Source organism: Trichomycterus rosablanca, chromosome 2 (genome assembly GCF_030014385.1).
Source record: "Trichomycterus rosablanca isolate fTriRos1 chromosome 2, fTriRos1.hap1, whole genome shotgun sequence".
NCBI lineage: Eukaryota > Metazoa > Chordata > Actinopteri > Siluriformes > Trichomycteridae > Trichomycterus > Trichomycterus rosablanca.
This window is the reverse complement of record NC_085989.1, coordinates 14,337,703-14,353,560: the sequence shown is the minus strand read 5'-3', so window position 1 is coordinate 14,353,560 and position 15,858 is coordinate 14,337,703. Positions and strand designations below refer to the sequence as shown.

The window sequence follows — 15,858 nt, the reverse complement described above, 5'->3', positions numbered from 1 at the left end:
GCTCTCATGTTTGTCAGATTTGCTGCATGTTGGCTTCTGGCTGTGCCTGATCTCTGGCCCCTAGGACCCTAGCTGCCCATCCCCATTATAGACAAAGGCACAGAGCTTGGGGGTTCTAGGTCATAGAAACTTCTTGTGATCAGGGATGTTGGGTTGCTGTCATTCTGCCTCTCTTGTCTGATCACTCAGGTTTGATGTCGGTGGGGGAGGTGGGCACTGAAGTCCTGTGAAAGCCTTCATGACTTTGTTACCTGCTTGCGCTCCCTTTTAGTTATGCTGTAATAATTAGGGGTGCCGGAGTCTAATGCTACTCTCCACAAAACTGACATTTTACTCTTAATGATTTCACATTTTAACTACATTTTCTGTTGTTTTACCCTGAGGTGGTTCTGATGCAAACCTATTTACTCATATTGTATTTTAATGTGGCGTATTTTATTGTTATTTCGTGCTTATAATAATCTGCAGTGATACACTTGTATATTTAGGGCACACTGGGCTTTGGTTATAACATTTCACGACCAAATGTAAAGTCCGTTTTGACACAGTAAAAAAAGAATAAACAGAAAAAAATACTTTTGTGGTAAATTAACCCAACCTCTCACTGGAAAACATGTGACAGATAACCCATTACCTATAGTAATGTATTTATTAAAATAAATAAATAAATAAAACAAAAAGTAAAGGGTAAAAAATGTATTTTGTGAACAAACCCACATCTAGTTTCAAGCCCACACTAAACAAAACTGATTAGCATGTATCCATTATATTGTACTGGTGTGATGTGTCAAATTCCCTAGTCATCACGATAAATATTATACAACACAGAAATATGAGACAAAAACATGAATAAACAAAGACTAAAATTAAACATGTCTAAAAATCCTTATACCAACTGTCAAGCCAATAACTGGAAAGTTAAAACTGGGGCTTTAATAACCCAACCTGAATAAGAATGCATGTAGTGAATGGACTGGTTAAAGAGCATAAAGAACAACTGTTAGGTAACATTTAGGTAGCATTTTGTACCCAAGAATTTAAACTTTTAAAGGCATGCCAAAAGGCATTTAATTAGGGATGAATAATATTGTTATATCAGGAGATTTTCAATAAAAAAATGTAATAGGATCATACATACATACATAGATTGTATTCCAAAAAAGTAATTTTGTTATTAAATGTGCTTCTTTTTATATAAAAATAATTTTAAGTATTCAATTTATTTTACTCAAACCTATGTTTCGAATCTTTGAAAACACAAATTGACAAAGCAAAAATGTTTAATTTTGTTAAACTTGATGAGCACCTTCACAAACTGCTGAAACTTTTTTGAACCCAGGTTCTATTGTCAGATTAAAAAAAATAGAAACATAGATAAGAGAGAGCTTTTTGGCAACATGCAGTGAGTATGTTTTTATATGGCCACTAGAAAAAACTAGAATCACAATCAGATTTGTTCATATGTTGAAAGACTAAATTCACAAAAAAGTTTTACCTCTAAAATTCTTTCTTTAATTGGAGGTATCTTTGTAAATAAATCACAAACATCTTACAAAGATTTTATATACATTTATTCTTAACACTCGGAACATGTATAAAGATTTCATTCTGAATAAATGATCTTTATTAATTGAAAAGAGGGGTAATAGGTTTTTACATTAAAATGTAGCTACATTTAAAATACACCTATGTAGGGTTCACAGGACTTGGGCTAACAGAGTTACTTTTAGGGGAATGTCTGTTTGGTTAACGTAGAGCTCACTGGTAGCCATAAACTTGTCTTTAATTTTTTTCTTTTTATAAAGTGAACCATTTAGGGTCACAGTAAAACAAACTAAAAAAACATGCCCCAGGTAAATAGGAAAGAATAAATAAACACATGGCAAAGCGCAATGAAGGGATCTTAGGTGTAATCTTTAATTCATCAAAGATTAAAAATGGTGGAGTGCCATAAAGTGAGAGAAAGAAAGATCAGAGTGTATTATACATCATTATTTACATCTTAGCCTAGACTGCACTTGTAGCTCAAGACCAGTCCTAAGGTTTTTTTTCTTGAAGGGTCAAGTCATACAATCATGGGACAAAGAGGTCAGGGTGTTGTAGGTTCACAATAGTTTGGGGGAAATATTTCCCCCCCTCTCTCAACAAGAGCTAAAATCATCTTAAAAACTACAGTTTTTGCTGCCAAGTCAGCTTCATCTCAGTGTAAAACAGTATTATTACAGTATGTTTACAGTTTCTATTTTTACTGTGTACAGTACAAAAAAAAATCCTACGATCTACTGCACAGGCCTCCCATTTATAAATGTCTGTTTACAGCCAATGACCTGGTTCATGGGCTTTCAGCCAAGTTACAACAACTTACACCAAACATAAAAGTCTGAAACTATATAGTCTCAAAGCATTAAACTAGATAATGGTGGTCTTTGTGCCTGCCAACCCAAAGGAGTATTTTTGGCAATTTTATTTCCCAAACTCATTGTAAACGTGACAGCAACTTTGGTAACAGTTTCATTAAATTTTTTTAAATCTAATTTTCATTTAATTAAAAAAGTCCTTCTGAAGTGGCAGTACATTTCCACAGGCTCATTTGCAGTGTCTGTCATTTATCTGTTAGTTGCTTTTTGTTTCATCATGTGTTAAATCCACTTCGTGAAATCACTTGTAAAATCCTTATTACAGAAAGAGGTGAAAGTAGAAACGGTGTAATCTGAGGTGATTTGCATAAATTAAAAAAGAACACGCAATCAATTTCCACTGTCACATTTTCTTCACTCATACACAGACTTAGAAAAGAAAAGGGAGGAGAGGAATAAATCCCACAGCTGTCATGACTGGCCAATCTGAAACAGTACATCACAGATCACATGGCACACCACTGAGTTTAGGAGGGGGGATACAGATACATCCAGTAGCCGTGACTCATACAACATAAACTCAGACTGGTTCTCCTCAACTTTGGCGAGGGCATGCAGAGCACAGGCAGCCCGCCGCATCATGTCCACACTAGTGGGCTCAAAGTGTGCCCCCTGCAGGTGCAGCAATGAACTCTGACTCTGCTGGAACTGTTTAGCTGCTAGACTGTCCTCCAGAAAGCCTAGAAGGTTTCCCACAGTGCCCTTTTGCATGGCAATGGCCCTGACTGCCATGCTGTCACCCTGGGCCAAATTGGCCAGCAGCACTATGGCCATCTCCCGGCACACTGGCACCTTACGTTCACCAACTAGGCGCACCACTGAACTAAAGAGTTTCTCCAAGCGACTAAAGGGTGGCGTGGCCAGAATGAGGTCAACATTGTTGTCCTGGACACTGAGCTTGCTAAGAGTCTCAAGGACCAGTCTCTGGGGTGACAATGTACCATTTAGCCCAAGTGTGGGAAAGGGGTCAGTGGCTTCGGCTGAGGGGCAAACGGCCCAGTGGAGGAGTCCATCCAGCAATGGCAGGCAGATACTCTCAGGGTATATGGATAGGTCCAGTTGGCCTGAGATGTTTGCTAATGTCACCAGACAATTTTCTCTTAAAACTTCTAGACAGTCCCACCACCACTCATCTTGCTCACAGCTGACTCCTTCATCCTCCTCCTCTTCTTTCTCATAAGTGACAGGAGCCTGCTTGCGCTCAGGGTGTCGATGGTGCAAGAGCACCACACGACTCAGAATCAGCAACAGGCCTGGGTGCTTGGACATTTCATTATCGTTACCAGGGATAAAGGAGAGGCTGCGAACAATGTTCGAAATGCATATGCAGCGACGAGCCAGTGAGTCCTGCCAGTCCGATAACGTGCACAGTGGGGTTTCGTCCTTGCTGTGGGGCTCATCCTCCAGAATCTTTGCACAGCTGCTCTTCTCTGCCAGTTTGTTGCTCAGCAAGAATTTATCATTTACCCTCTTGTTCTCTGTGCTGCCCTGTAATGCTTCCTCAGCAACAGACTCTGGCCGTGCCGTCACATCAAAAGCAAAGGCAGTCGCTATGCTAGCTGATTTAATGGCTTTTGATACGTTCTTTAATTCTGCTGACAGATGGTCGGAGGAGAGCTGTGGCTCTGGTTGTTGGTGCTGTACACACATCTGAGTTCTTGAGTGATCTGTGAAACAAAATGGCTTAGGCTCTGTATTAGTGGAAACTCTTTTTGGCTCCATCCTGCTCTCAAAGTGGGTTTGGATGTGCTCAGTGGTATCTCCTCCACCAACACTCCAGTGAATCAAGCCACTGTCAAAGGTCTGCCGCCGGCCCAACTTGCTTGTGCGATTAATGACAAATAGATCTCTTTTTCGTACAACTTTAATAGGAAGCTTGTCAAATTTGCTAGCCTGTTTGGGCTTCTCTTGCAGCACAGTGCTGTCATGTAAAGGTGGTGACAACCTAGATGCTTTGACTGAAGAACATTCCTTTTTCTCGTCCTGGTCCTCTGTAGACTCATCTATCTCCTGCTTGACCTGGATCCGAGATGTCTGATGGCTGTTCTTCTCCTCTTCCTCTTCCTCTTCTTCCACATTATCTACTTGTTCTGCCTCTGGGCCTTCTTCATCAGACATATCAGTGTCCACGGCATCCGGGTTAGTAAGTGTTTGCTGCCCAGGATCCCCAACCTCATATTCTTTTAGGATGCCAAAAATCTCAATAAGACATCTACGGAAGTATTCCACTATCAGTTCAAGGAAACCAGGAAGCTGAAACAACAAAAATGTGTAAGAAAATGTGGTATGCTCGTTATATCGACAGTACAGTAGACCTTCACAGGCAGCAAGTCTTACCTGACACAGGTTAAAGGTGGAAATGCTATTGTCATCATATAAAAGAATATTAATGGTGTCCAAGGCCCAAGTGCTCTCTGCTAATAACCCTGATTTGAGGGACATCATGACTCTCCAGGCTTCTGGTGTTCCTGTACATACAAAATGTATTAATACAAGTTTAAATAAAACAGGATGACAAAGGGAGACATTAATGCATCATAAAAGAAAACTCAAAGCAGCTTTAAAAATAGAAAATGCACAACACAACAAAAAACAACTGGGTTGGAAACATGAGTCAGTGTTTTTTGTACAGTGGGGCTAAAAAGTATTTAGTCAGCCACTGATTGTGCAAGTTCTCCTACTTAGAAAGATGAGAGAGGTCTGTAATTTTCATCATAGGTACACTTCAACTAAGAGAGAAAAAATGAGGAAAAAAAAAATCCAGGAAATCACATTGTAGGATTTTTAAAGAATTTATTTGTAAATTATGGTGGAAAATAAGTATTTGGTCACCCACAAACAAGCAAGATTTCTGGCTCTCACAGACCTGTAACTTCTTCTTTAAGAAGCTCTTCTGTCCTCCACTCGTTACCTGTATTAATGGCACCTGTTTGACCTCGTTATCTGTATAAAAGACACCTGTCCACAGCCTCAAACAGTCAGACTCCAAACTCAACCATGGCCAAGACTAAAGAGCTGTCGAAGGACACCAGGATGAAAATTGTAGACCTGCACCAGGCTGGGAAGAGTGAATCTACAATAGGCAAGCAAGTTGGTGTGAATAAATCAACTGTGGGAGCAATTGTAAGAAAATGGAAGATATACAAGACCATTGATAATCTCCCTCGATCTGGGGCCTCACGCAAGATCTCATCCCGTGGGGTCAAAATGATCATGAGAACGGTGAGCAAAAATCCCAGAACTACACGGAGGGACCTGATGAATGACCTGCAGAGAGCTGGGACCAAAGTAACAAAGGCTACCATCAGTAACACACTACGCTGAGAGGGACTCAAATCCTGCAGTGCCAGGCGTGTCCCCCTGCTTAAGCCAGTACATGTCCAGGCTAGGGCTGGCGATTTTCACGATTAATTCGGTTAATTCGCATAAACGTTTTCACCCGATGTTAGAAATGTGACAATCGCGATTGTTTACATACTTTATATTTTAATTAAAATACTAACATGTCACAAGGCAGAAACTGAGCAGACGCTCGCGAAATATAAATCAGGGAAAGTTTAATATAAAAAAGGCAAAAACAGGGTACAAAACCAGTCCAAAAACCAGCGAAAACTAAAACAGTAAACGGAAGTAACAGTAAACAAGTGTCATACACGGTAACAGTTAGATTCAGAAATAAGGAGCGCAAACACGATCGGCAAAACGAGACACACAAACAGAAGAGTTTAATTAAGATTCACTGAATCAAACACAGCCGAACTGAATCACAACTCCGGAGCCGATGAGCTCGACTCGGAGTGGTAGAGAGAACAGAGTGGCGACACTCCTATAGGGAACCGTTGTAACGGGGGCGGGACATTTTTCTGTGCAGCTTCCGGGTTGTGGAGCTCTGAATAGTTCCCAACAACCCATAGAGCCCCATTCATTTCCACTACTTATCAAGCATTTTCAGCTGTATGTTGCTTTGTTTTAAATATACTTAATACTGTTAAAATGTTACATGTTTATTTTAATTAATAGGTATAACCCAATTTAGCTTAGTCAGTTAAGCTAAATTAATGACACGAGTCTTTTCACCTAAAATGAGTTGATTAATCAAGAGTCTTGTTACAGAAATGATCATAAAACATTAGAGCCATAATAAATCATGCTACTTTTACTTTCATACTTAAGTACATTTGAAGGTAAAGAGTATTTTTTACTTTTACTACTACTTTTACTGGAGTAATATTTTACCTTGGATATCTCTACTTTAACTCAGCTACATGGTTTGTGTACCTTGTCCACCACTTACATTAGACAAAATGAACGTGTGCATATTCAAAATGAATTCATTAATGTATTACATGTAGGAATCAATTATTAATCACTCATGAAATAAGAGATGAATGAATGCTATTTTCATGTACATGTACTATAATATTTTTGGTACGGTAGTGTGTTTATGAATCTGTTCATTCAGTGCAGGTAAACCTTATGAATCCAGCCACATGGCTTAGTGTTTAACCAAAATTATTATTATTATTATGAATCCTCAGGAAAGTGAAGGGAGATTAGTTTATGCAAAAAACAAAACAAAAAAACTGTCTAATCTCTGTACTGTATATTGTCTCTACTACTTAATGATATCGCATTATGTAATGTATGCTAATATGTACTGATAAAATGTACTGTGTGTTAACAAGAACGACCTATTAACAAGTCATTCCTTCCTTCCTGCTGCTGTTTGATTATACAACCAGCACTGCTCCAGATAGATCACACACACACTTTAAATTATTATTCATAAAAATGTGCAATATTCTCACATGTGCAGTTATCTGTAAAGAGTTTTTTCTGACTTTTTATTATTATACATTGTCTATTTTTTGTACCGAGTGCTGTACTATCCCTTTGCTGCTGCAACAATGTGAATTTCCCCACTGTGGGACTAATAAAGGATTATCTTATCTTATCTTATAAACATCAATCTTCCACTTCATATAACAAACTGACATTAAAGCAGATGCAGTAAATGTAAAGGCAGGTGAAAATACCCAGAAATTGTACAAATGTTTATTATTTAGCGTTTAATATTTCATTCACTCCTGCCGGTCCCATATGAGAACATGACAGCGCCGGGTTTGTTTGGAACTATTGGAGGGTTACATGAACCACATGACCGCGTAGCGGCGAGATCAAGGAGTGTCGCAACTCTCTCTATCTACGGCTCTGGATTGACTGACCAGGGACATGTGCTAGTCACGTGACAGTCCGTGGGAGCATGGGAATTGTAGTCTATATTGTTAGAAGCAGATCTTAAGACCTCCATCCACCCCCCAGTCACAAGAGGACAAAATCAAAGCTGAGCGATGACTTGATGCCCCGCCCTCACCTAGATACTGATACAGACTCATTTCACAGGCTTGTGTTCCTTTTAAGAAACCTTTTTGCACTTTTCTTAATGTAAGGAGGTTCTGCTGCACAATATTTAAAGTAAGGGTTGTTTGTGAGCTATTCTTATAAATATAATATATATAATATAGCTAATTAAGATTTCTATTTTGTTTTAATTATTGTTATATCGTTATAAAGTTTGAGTTTCTTGCTTTGGGGCTGTTTTTCTGCAAAGGGGACAGGACGACTGATCCGTGTTAAGGGAAGAATGAACGGGACCATGTATCGTGAGATTTTAAGCCAAAACCTCCTTCCATCAGTGAGAGCATTGAAGATGGAACGTGGCTGGGTCTTCTAGCATGACAATGATCCCAAACACACCGCTCGGGCAACGAAGGAGTGGCTCTGTAAAAAGCATTTCAAGGTCCTGGAGTGGCCTAGCCAGTCTAGAGGAGATCTGCATGGAGGAATGGGCCAAAATACCAGCTACAGTGTGTGCAAACCTGGTGAAGACTTACAGGAAACGTTTGACCTCTGTCATTGCCAACAAAGGTTATGTTACAAAGTATTGAGTTGAACATTTGTTATTGACCAAATACTTATTTTCCACCATAATTTACAAATAAATTCTTTAAAAATTCTACAATGTGATTTCCTGGATTTTTTTTTTCTCATTTTGTCTCTCATAGTTGAAGTGTACCTATGATGAAAATGACAGACCTCTCATCTTTCTAAGTAGGAGAACTTGCACAATCAGTGGCTGACTAAATACTTTTTGGCCCCACTGTACAGTTCTGTCACAAAACAGAAGAACTTGTTGAATGAGGAATATGCTATTTGTTAAAATACAGATAAAAAACTGACAGACCCAGATAATCATTGAAAAAATAAAAACAGATGTACCGAAATATCATGGAAACTCACCTATACTAACTAAATTATAAAAGCCCTAGTTAACAATTTAGCAGCTTCTTACCAATTTCTTTCGATGTTAGTCTGCAGCGTGGTTTGAGAATTGGCCGAGTTGCTTCCACAGAGTCGGGTGGAAAGGCTACATCTCTCCTTATTAATGGAGGCTGCACTGGTGTTTGGACTATGTGTGAGGCTGGGACTGGAGGTCCAGCTTTTTGAATCTTCATCCCAGGGTGCAAGTATGGGGATTTGCTAGGTGAGCTCCTGTTCTCTATAGGTCTCGGCATTGGAGTTGGGCTGGATACCTGTGGAATGTGGTTCTGAGATGACTGATAATTGGACTGCGGCGTTCGAGACATAGGAGGGCCAGAACCACCAGGTCGATATGATGGCTGCTGTTGGTTAACATGGTCAGGCCAGAGACCTTCATGATTCATTCTCTGGTCTGAAGGCACTATGTCTTCTGAGCGGTTCATGCTGGGATAGCCTGGACCTTGAGGGGGAACTCCAGGAGGTCCTTGTCGGTTAGGAAAGTTTGGATAGTTTACATCATTGCGGCTCTGCCAGATGCGACCCTGAGGCCCATCAGGAACTGATGTCATGGAGCTACCCATGATCTGTGGTGGTATGGAGGACTGGGTGTTTGAGCCTACAGCATTAGGTCCTCTATCACAACCAAAACCAAAGGGGAACTGATTCTGTGCACCAGATGGACGTCGGTCTGAACCAGGGTAGGCATTATACTGGTTGTACATTTCTGGGTGAGCACCCACTGGCTGCGAGTCCTGCTGCTGTGGTCCACTGAATGGATACATCTCCCCTTCATGACGCTTTGATGGAGGACCATAACTACCATCTACAGGCCGCTTCTGAGGGTAATTCTGCAGGTAAATAACAGATGTGTCAAATTAGGTCATACTTTAGCAAATGGTCATAAAACAAACATTAAAAAGAAAACAGGAAGTGAGGTAAGCTATACAAACCGGCTGCTGCTGTGGATAGATACCAGGCTGTTGATTTTGATATGGCCCTCCAGGGGGAGCATTTTGTCCCACGTACTGATTACTATACATTTCAGGCCTACAGATAAAAAATAGGAAACACAGCTTAATAATGATTGTTTCAAAATAGAAACAAATCTAACATTTAAAAGAGGCATAACGGCCGCTCAGGTGGCGCAGCGGTAAAAGACATGCGCTGCAACCAGAGCTGGATTTCGAAGGAGCGTCGTTTCGAATCCAGCTCTGCCTTCACGGTCGAGGCTGGGCGGCTATGGACAACGATTGGCCTGTTGTCCGGGTGGGGGGTGGGACTTGAGACCGTAGGGGATGCTCTCTCAGGAACGGGGCGGTCGCACCCTCTGCTGGCTGGTTGGTGGCGCCTGTATGGAGACGGGAGGGGGTGTGGCGGAGTGTGTGATCCTCCGTGCACAGTACTCTGCCACGCTACACTCGTCAAGTGTGGGTGATAAGACGGTCGATTGGCTGTGCACGTTTCGGAGGAGGCGTGGAACGGCCTTGTCAGCCCCAACCAGGAGCAGGAATCCGCACTAATGAGAGGATGATAGATGGGATGAAAAATTGGACGTGCTAAATGTAAAAAAAAAAAAAAAAAAAAAAAAGGGGCATAACGAACTAAAAACTAATAAAAGTAAACCTTTGCTGCTGTTGGGGCCGGTTAGGTGAATACATCCCTGGGTCAGAACCAGTAGGCATCATGTTTGGTTGTGGAGCTCCAGGTCCCGTACCATCTGGATCCATGCCTGGCTCTTGTCTGTAAGTAGATATCAAAATAAGTTTACTGCTATGTGATTAACTTTATTTTGTAAACATTAGATTGGTACAACACCAAACTGTTCTTCAGTGGATTGATACATAACTTAGTTCTCACACAAGATACACATATACAAAATCAGCAATCAATATAACCATTGTTAGTACTGATGGCCTAAAAAGCCTCAAAACAACCTAAAAGCAATTTAAAACATTACTATTTAAACAATAGTTTCCTATTAAACTTGAAAAACAAACAAAAACTCTTATTATGCTTTGCCTTTTCACAAGAAAAATACGAGAGAATTTCGAGAGCAGTTTGGACATTTTGTAAAAAATGTAATTTGTAAATTGTCCTAAATGTTTATTTAAGTGCATAGAGCAATAGTGTTTAACTGGCCAACTTGATAGTATTTTGTAGATATAAACAAATGTAAAAATGTGATGCTAGCAAAATGTGTTTACCACCATGTTACTCTTATTTTCCCATCAACAACTCTTTTCATCATTTAGGAATGAGGATACAAACTTTTGCAAAAGAAAAGTTTACTTTTTCTTGTTGGATACAAGATTTCAGCTGCTCAACAGTCCTTGATCGCCGTTGTGTGATTCCCTGTTTATGCTGCGTCATACGTTATCAATAGGAGATGGATCTGAGCTGGAGATAAGGCCAGGTCATGAACACACACTCTGCGTCTACAAAGCCACATTGTTAAAGCCTGGGCAGAAAGAGGCCTGTAATTGTCTTGATAAAATAATCATGGATTTCCTGGGGAAAGATGTCACCTTGATGGCAGCAATGGAACTTTTGCTGAAAACAGTTTGGATGGTCCTTTTTATCTTTAGCATGGCAAACTCAGCATCATTTTCAAAACATTGTTTTTTACCGAAAACAAACAAACTCATTTGGCCACAGCACATGTCTCGACTGTCTTATAGTTCATCAGAAATAAGCTTGGGCCCAAGGAACTAACAGTGTTTCTGTACAGAATTCATATATGGCTTTCTCTTTGCATAATAAAGTTTTAGGTTGCATTTCTTAATGCAGTGGTGGAGTGTTGACAATAGTTTATAGAACTACTCCCAAGCCCATGAAGTTCTGCACAAAGTGATGAGCAACAACCCATATTTGCTTACAAAGACAGTGCCTTTGACAGGGCCAATCATGAAACCCTCACTTATTACCAATTCAAATGCTTATTGTGTTTAAAAACAATCTAAAAAATATTTGTATAAACTTTCTGCTCATATTTAGCAGCGTCCACCCTTTGTATTTTGTAAATATTAATACATCTGAATTTTATTACATTTTACAAAAAAAATTTTAGAACTGGAATTTATACATATTATAGACTGGATAATACAATACAAAGAATGCAGAAAAGATAAAATACCTTACCGTCTATCATATGGTCCATACTGCTGTCGTTGTCCCATCTGCATGCCCATTGGTCCTGGATGACCTCGGTTATATTGCTCACCCATTCCAATGTTGGGGCCTTGCCCTGGAGTCATGAACTGCTCTCCAGCTAAAAATAAACACACACATAATAAAGTAAAATGAAACCAAATAATAAAAAAATAAATGTAGAGTGTTCCAAATCTATTCAAGGTAAATTATAAATATTTCAACTTAAAATTTTAAGATAAACATAACACTACAAGGTGTACTAATGTCAGGGCATTAAAACAGTCATAAGCAATGCATAAAGGATTTAAGAGTTACGTAAAAACTCATGACCTAACATTAATTTTTACTTGGAAATTGGGAATTTTGTACAATGCAATAAAAACAGGAATCTGTTATTAGCTAAATATTTTAAAGCTCTAATTAACTGACAAATAAGAAAGCAATGACTCGCTCATGCTGAAGAGGTTAAATTGCATTTTTATATTTGATGCTCCAACAAAATAAAAGTTGGGACAGGGCAAAATTAGTAAAAGGTTTATAAATCAATCATGTGACACCTTCTCGAAATGGAAATAAGTAAGTAAATTGGTAACAGGTGAAGGTATGATGAATTATAAACAATGGTACCACTAGAGTTTCAGTCTTTTTAACGATGAATCGTCAGTCAACACAACACAAAATTTCAAATAATTTCCATTCTATCATTCAAAATATGGTGGAAAAAATGCCCATGTAGGGCAAAGCTATGATAAATGTTCAAGCATAGGAAACTGTAATGTGATAATAAAATATATAAATTATGAATAAAGTAAAATGGGCTTAAATTTACTATGGAAAACTTGTCACCTAACACAGTCTAACTCTCCATTAAGAAATGCAATCTGAAACTCTATTGCACAAAGAGAAAGCAATAAATCATTTCTGTGCATAAATGCTCCCTAGATCTCTGGCCCTGAGCTCATCTAAGATGGGCTGAATAACAGTGGAAAGGTGTGCTGTGGTCAGATTGCACACTCAGTTGGTTTTCAGAAAAAGACGAATGTCAGGTTAACAAGTAGGAATAACAAGGAATAACAAAGACCAAAAACCACAGATGTTTGTAAGATGTCTGTATCCTCAACTACAGAAAAATGTTGTTTATTCATTATGTTTGATTTTCCTCGTAATTGTCTTTTCATTGCAACAGCAGGAGATGCTGGCTTGTGTCTAGGTCTGTGCTCTCGCTAGCTTTAACCTTAACGCTTTTGCCTTTTTTTCTTTTTGTTAAATTCTGCATATTCAGCGGGGTGATGCTGTTTTAAATGTCTTATTAAATTTGTTGTTCCAAATGTTTTTTTGCGCGCACACATGTAAATGTAACCAGCAGTTGGTTAAATTGGACTGATTGGCCGGTCACCAGTTATGGCTAATTACGCTAAAAACTGGTTGATTCCAGCTACCGGCCGATCGATTGGTGCATCTCTAACTACAGTATATTCATTTTCAATAGTCTTACCTTTCCTCATACCACTGAAAGGATCTTTATTAGGCTCATATCCCATTCGACCTATGATGTCTGGAGGTCCAGCCATGCCAGGCTGGTAGCTAGAGTTTTGAGTCATGTTTCGTCTAGGAAAAGCAGGATCTCCACCGTCAGCGAAAGGGTCTTGAACATTCACACTGCTCCTGTATAAAATGTTCAAAATGTTACATACAGTACATCTTTTCTGTAACATTGTCATTAGCAGAAAAATAACCAAACAGGCCTATAACAGACTTTTTGACATACTGTCCACCAGGCATAGGAGGCATCTGGCTATGGGGTGTTGAAGCAGGTGTGGGGGGCTTCAGGTCTCCTCCTTCAGCCATGGAGCTTGTAGTAGACTGGGGTGTCTGGGGGCCCTGTAAAGATCCAGATCCCGCTACAGAAAAAAAAAAACAATAATAAAAAAATAATTATTATTACAATTCCTCATGGTGTGACAGGCCTGCAACAAGATTTGCAGTTATCCAGTGGATTCATAAAAATGTACATACCTTGACTTTTTCACACATTGGTTGTTTGTTTATTAGAATGTTAATGCCATGTTTTACACTTTGGTTACATTCATGACAGGAACAAAAGTTACTCAGTACACAAGGTTCATCAGTTCACAAGGTTATATCGAACACGGTCATGGACAATTTAGTGTCTCCAATTTACCTCACTTGCATGTCTTTGGACTGTGGAAGGAAACCAGAGCACCTGGAGGAAACCCACGCGGACCCGGGAAAAACAAACTCCACACAGAAAGGGCCTGGACCGTCCCACCTGAGGATCGAACTCAGGACCTTCTTGCTGTGAGGCGACAGTGCTACCCACTTAGCCACCGTGTTTCACACATTGTAAGGTGGATTCGATTGTGAATAGTCAAGTCAAGTCAAGTCAACTTTATTTATATAGCGCTTTTTACAATATACATTGTCTCAAAGCAACTTTACAAAATCCAGGACCAACAGATACAAAAACCCCTATATGTAATATAGCTATATGTGCCATTTTGTTACAGATCAATCTACACTTAATCACCCACACAGACAAAGTAAATTGATCTACATAATAAAGAAAAAAGTTTTTTAGAAAATTAATTATGGTCAGTTACATTCTGATGCTTATCCTTGAGATGTGTCTAAACTTAACTAAAATCCACCTGTTGCTATTTAAACTGATTGTAAACTGTTGGAAGATGAACTTAATAGGGTTTATAAGGGCCCACAATTTACACAACCATGTCAGGACAAAAACTAGGCCATAAAGTCCAAGGAACTGTCTGTGCATTTCTGTGAACAAATTGTGGCAAAGCACATATCAGGGCCAGGGCAAGGATATTAAACATATATAAGTGTGCCTATGACCAAAGTGGCCTCAATAAATTAAAATAGAAGAAGCCACATATCATTACATTTGCGCAAAAAGCCAAGTAATTAAGAAAAAAATAGATAATGTTAAAAATGAACAAATAATGTCAACAGGTAATTGTAATCATGGTCTGGAACGGAACCAGTATCCACAAACAGACAAAATGTCTTGAAGATGCAAAGAATCTCTAGTTTATCAAAAACCATGTGAGAAAAGTATTGAAATGTTTAAATACAATGTTCCTCAAAGACAGATTGGAAGGGATTTGCATAGTTTTCTCTCTACAGTTAAATATCATTAAACAATATAAGGCATCTGAATAAATTTCAGTATATAAAAGGCAAGGGTGCAAGCCAATGCTGAACACCTGTCATCTACGATTCCTCAGACAGCACTGCATCAAGAACTGTAATTTAGCAATAGCTGATATAATCACATGGGCAAGCGATAATTTCAGCAAATCTTTGTCAAGCACTACAATACAGAGTTACATAGAGGGTATGTATACTGGACAGCCCTGCCTCCAGTCCTGTCGTCTCCCCATTATGAAAATGCGACATTTTTATAAAAATGCGACGACGACAACAGCAGCACCACAAAATGGTAAATGCTTTGTAGGGCTGAAATGCAGGAATGGGTGTATATTAATAAATGAAATGAAGTTGACCAGACAAAACATGAAATATGAAAATGATGAATTCAAGAGGTGAATTATGGGGCATATATTTTCAGATTGACAGACATAACATTTTCTTTACACACAAAGTTAAAATAAAAGGGTCTTCAGGCCCTTCATTTAGCATTTTTGCGTCAGTATAAAACTGAATCATCACTGACCTGGAGAGGGAGGCTGCACCTTTGCCTGGTTCTTTTTGGTGTCATTAGTAAAAATGTCAGGCGGCGGGTCTTCTCCACGCTCAATCTTGCACTCAAATGCATACAGACATTGAATGTACTGCTTCTTCAGTGAGCTTGCTGCACTGCTAGAGGTTCCTACATTCAGGTTTGTTGCAAGTTCTCTCCATTTTTTGTTCTTATTTACCTGGAATGTAGAAAGAGAGTCTGAGTGAAGGTAAACTTTTAAGGATATGA

General features: G+C 39.2%; 1 protein-coding gene across 3 annotated transcripts in view; it reads right to left on the bottom strand.

The window, feature by feature from the left end:
• Positions 1-1,554: 1,554 nt before the first annotated feature.
• Positions 1,555-15,858, bottom strand: part of arid1ab (AT-rich interactive domain 1Ab) — a 78,369-nt gene continuing 64,065 nt past the window's right edge. For 2 of the 3 annotated variants that reach the window (XM_063011610.1, XM_063011629.1), the window contains 9 exons: positions 15,604-15,808; positions 13,645-13,789; positions 13,384-13,553; positions 11,877-12,006; positions 10,362-10,478; positions 9,689-9,785; positions 8,770-9,586; positions 4,755-4,885; positions 1,555-4,670 (listed from right to left, as the gene is read on the bottom strand). In XM_063011610.1, coding sequence (XP_062867680.1) covers positions 2,829-4,670; positions 4,755-4,885; positions 8,770-9,586; positions 9,689-9,785; positions 10,362-10,478; positions 11,877-12,006; positions 13,384-13,553; positions 13,645-13,789; positions 15,604-15,808 — 3,654 coding nt within the window. In that variant the 3' untranslated portion in view covers positions 1,555-2,828. The remainder of the gene's footprint in view (positions 4,671-4,754; positions 4,886-8,769; positions 9,587-9,688; positions 9,786-10,361; positions 10,479-11,876; positions 12,007-13,383; positions 13,554-13,644; positions 13,790-15,603; positions 15,809-15,858) is intronic. The other variant, XM_063011618.1, reaches the window with a different exon arrangement.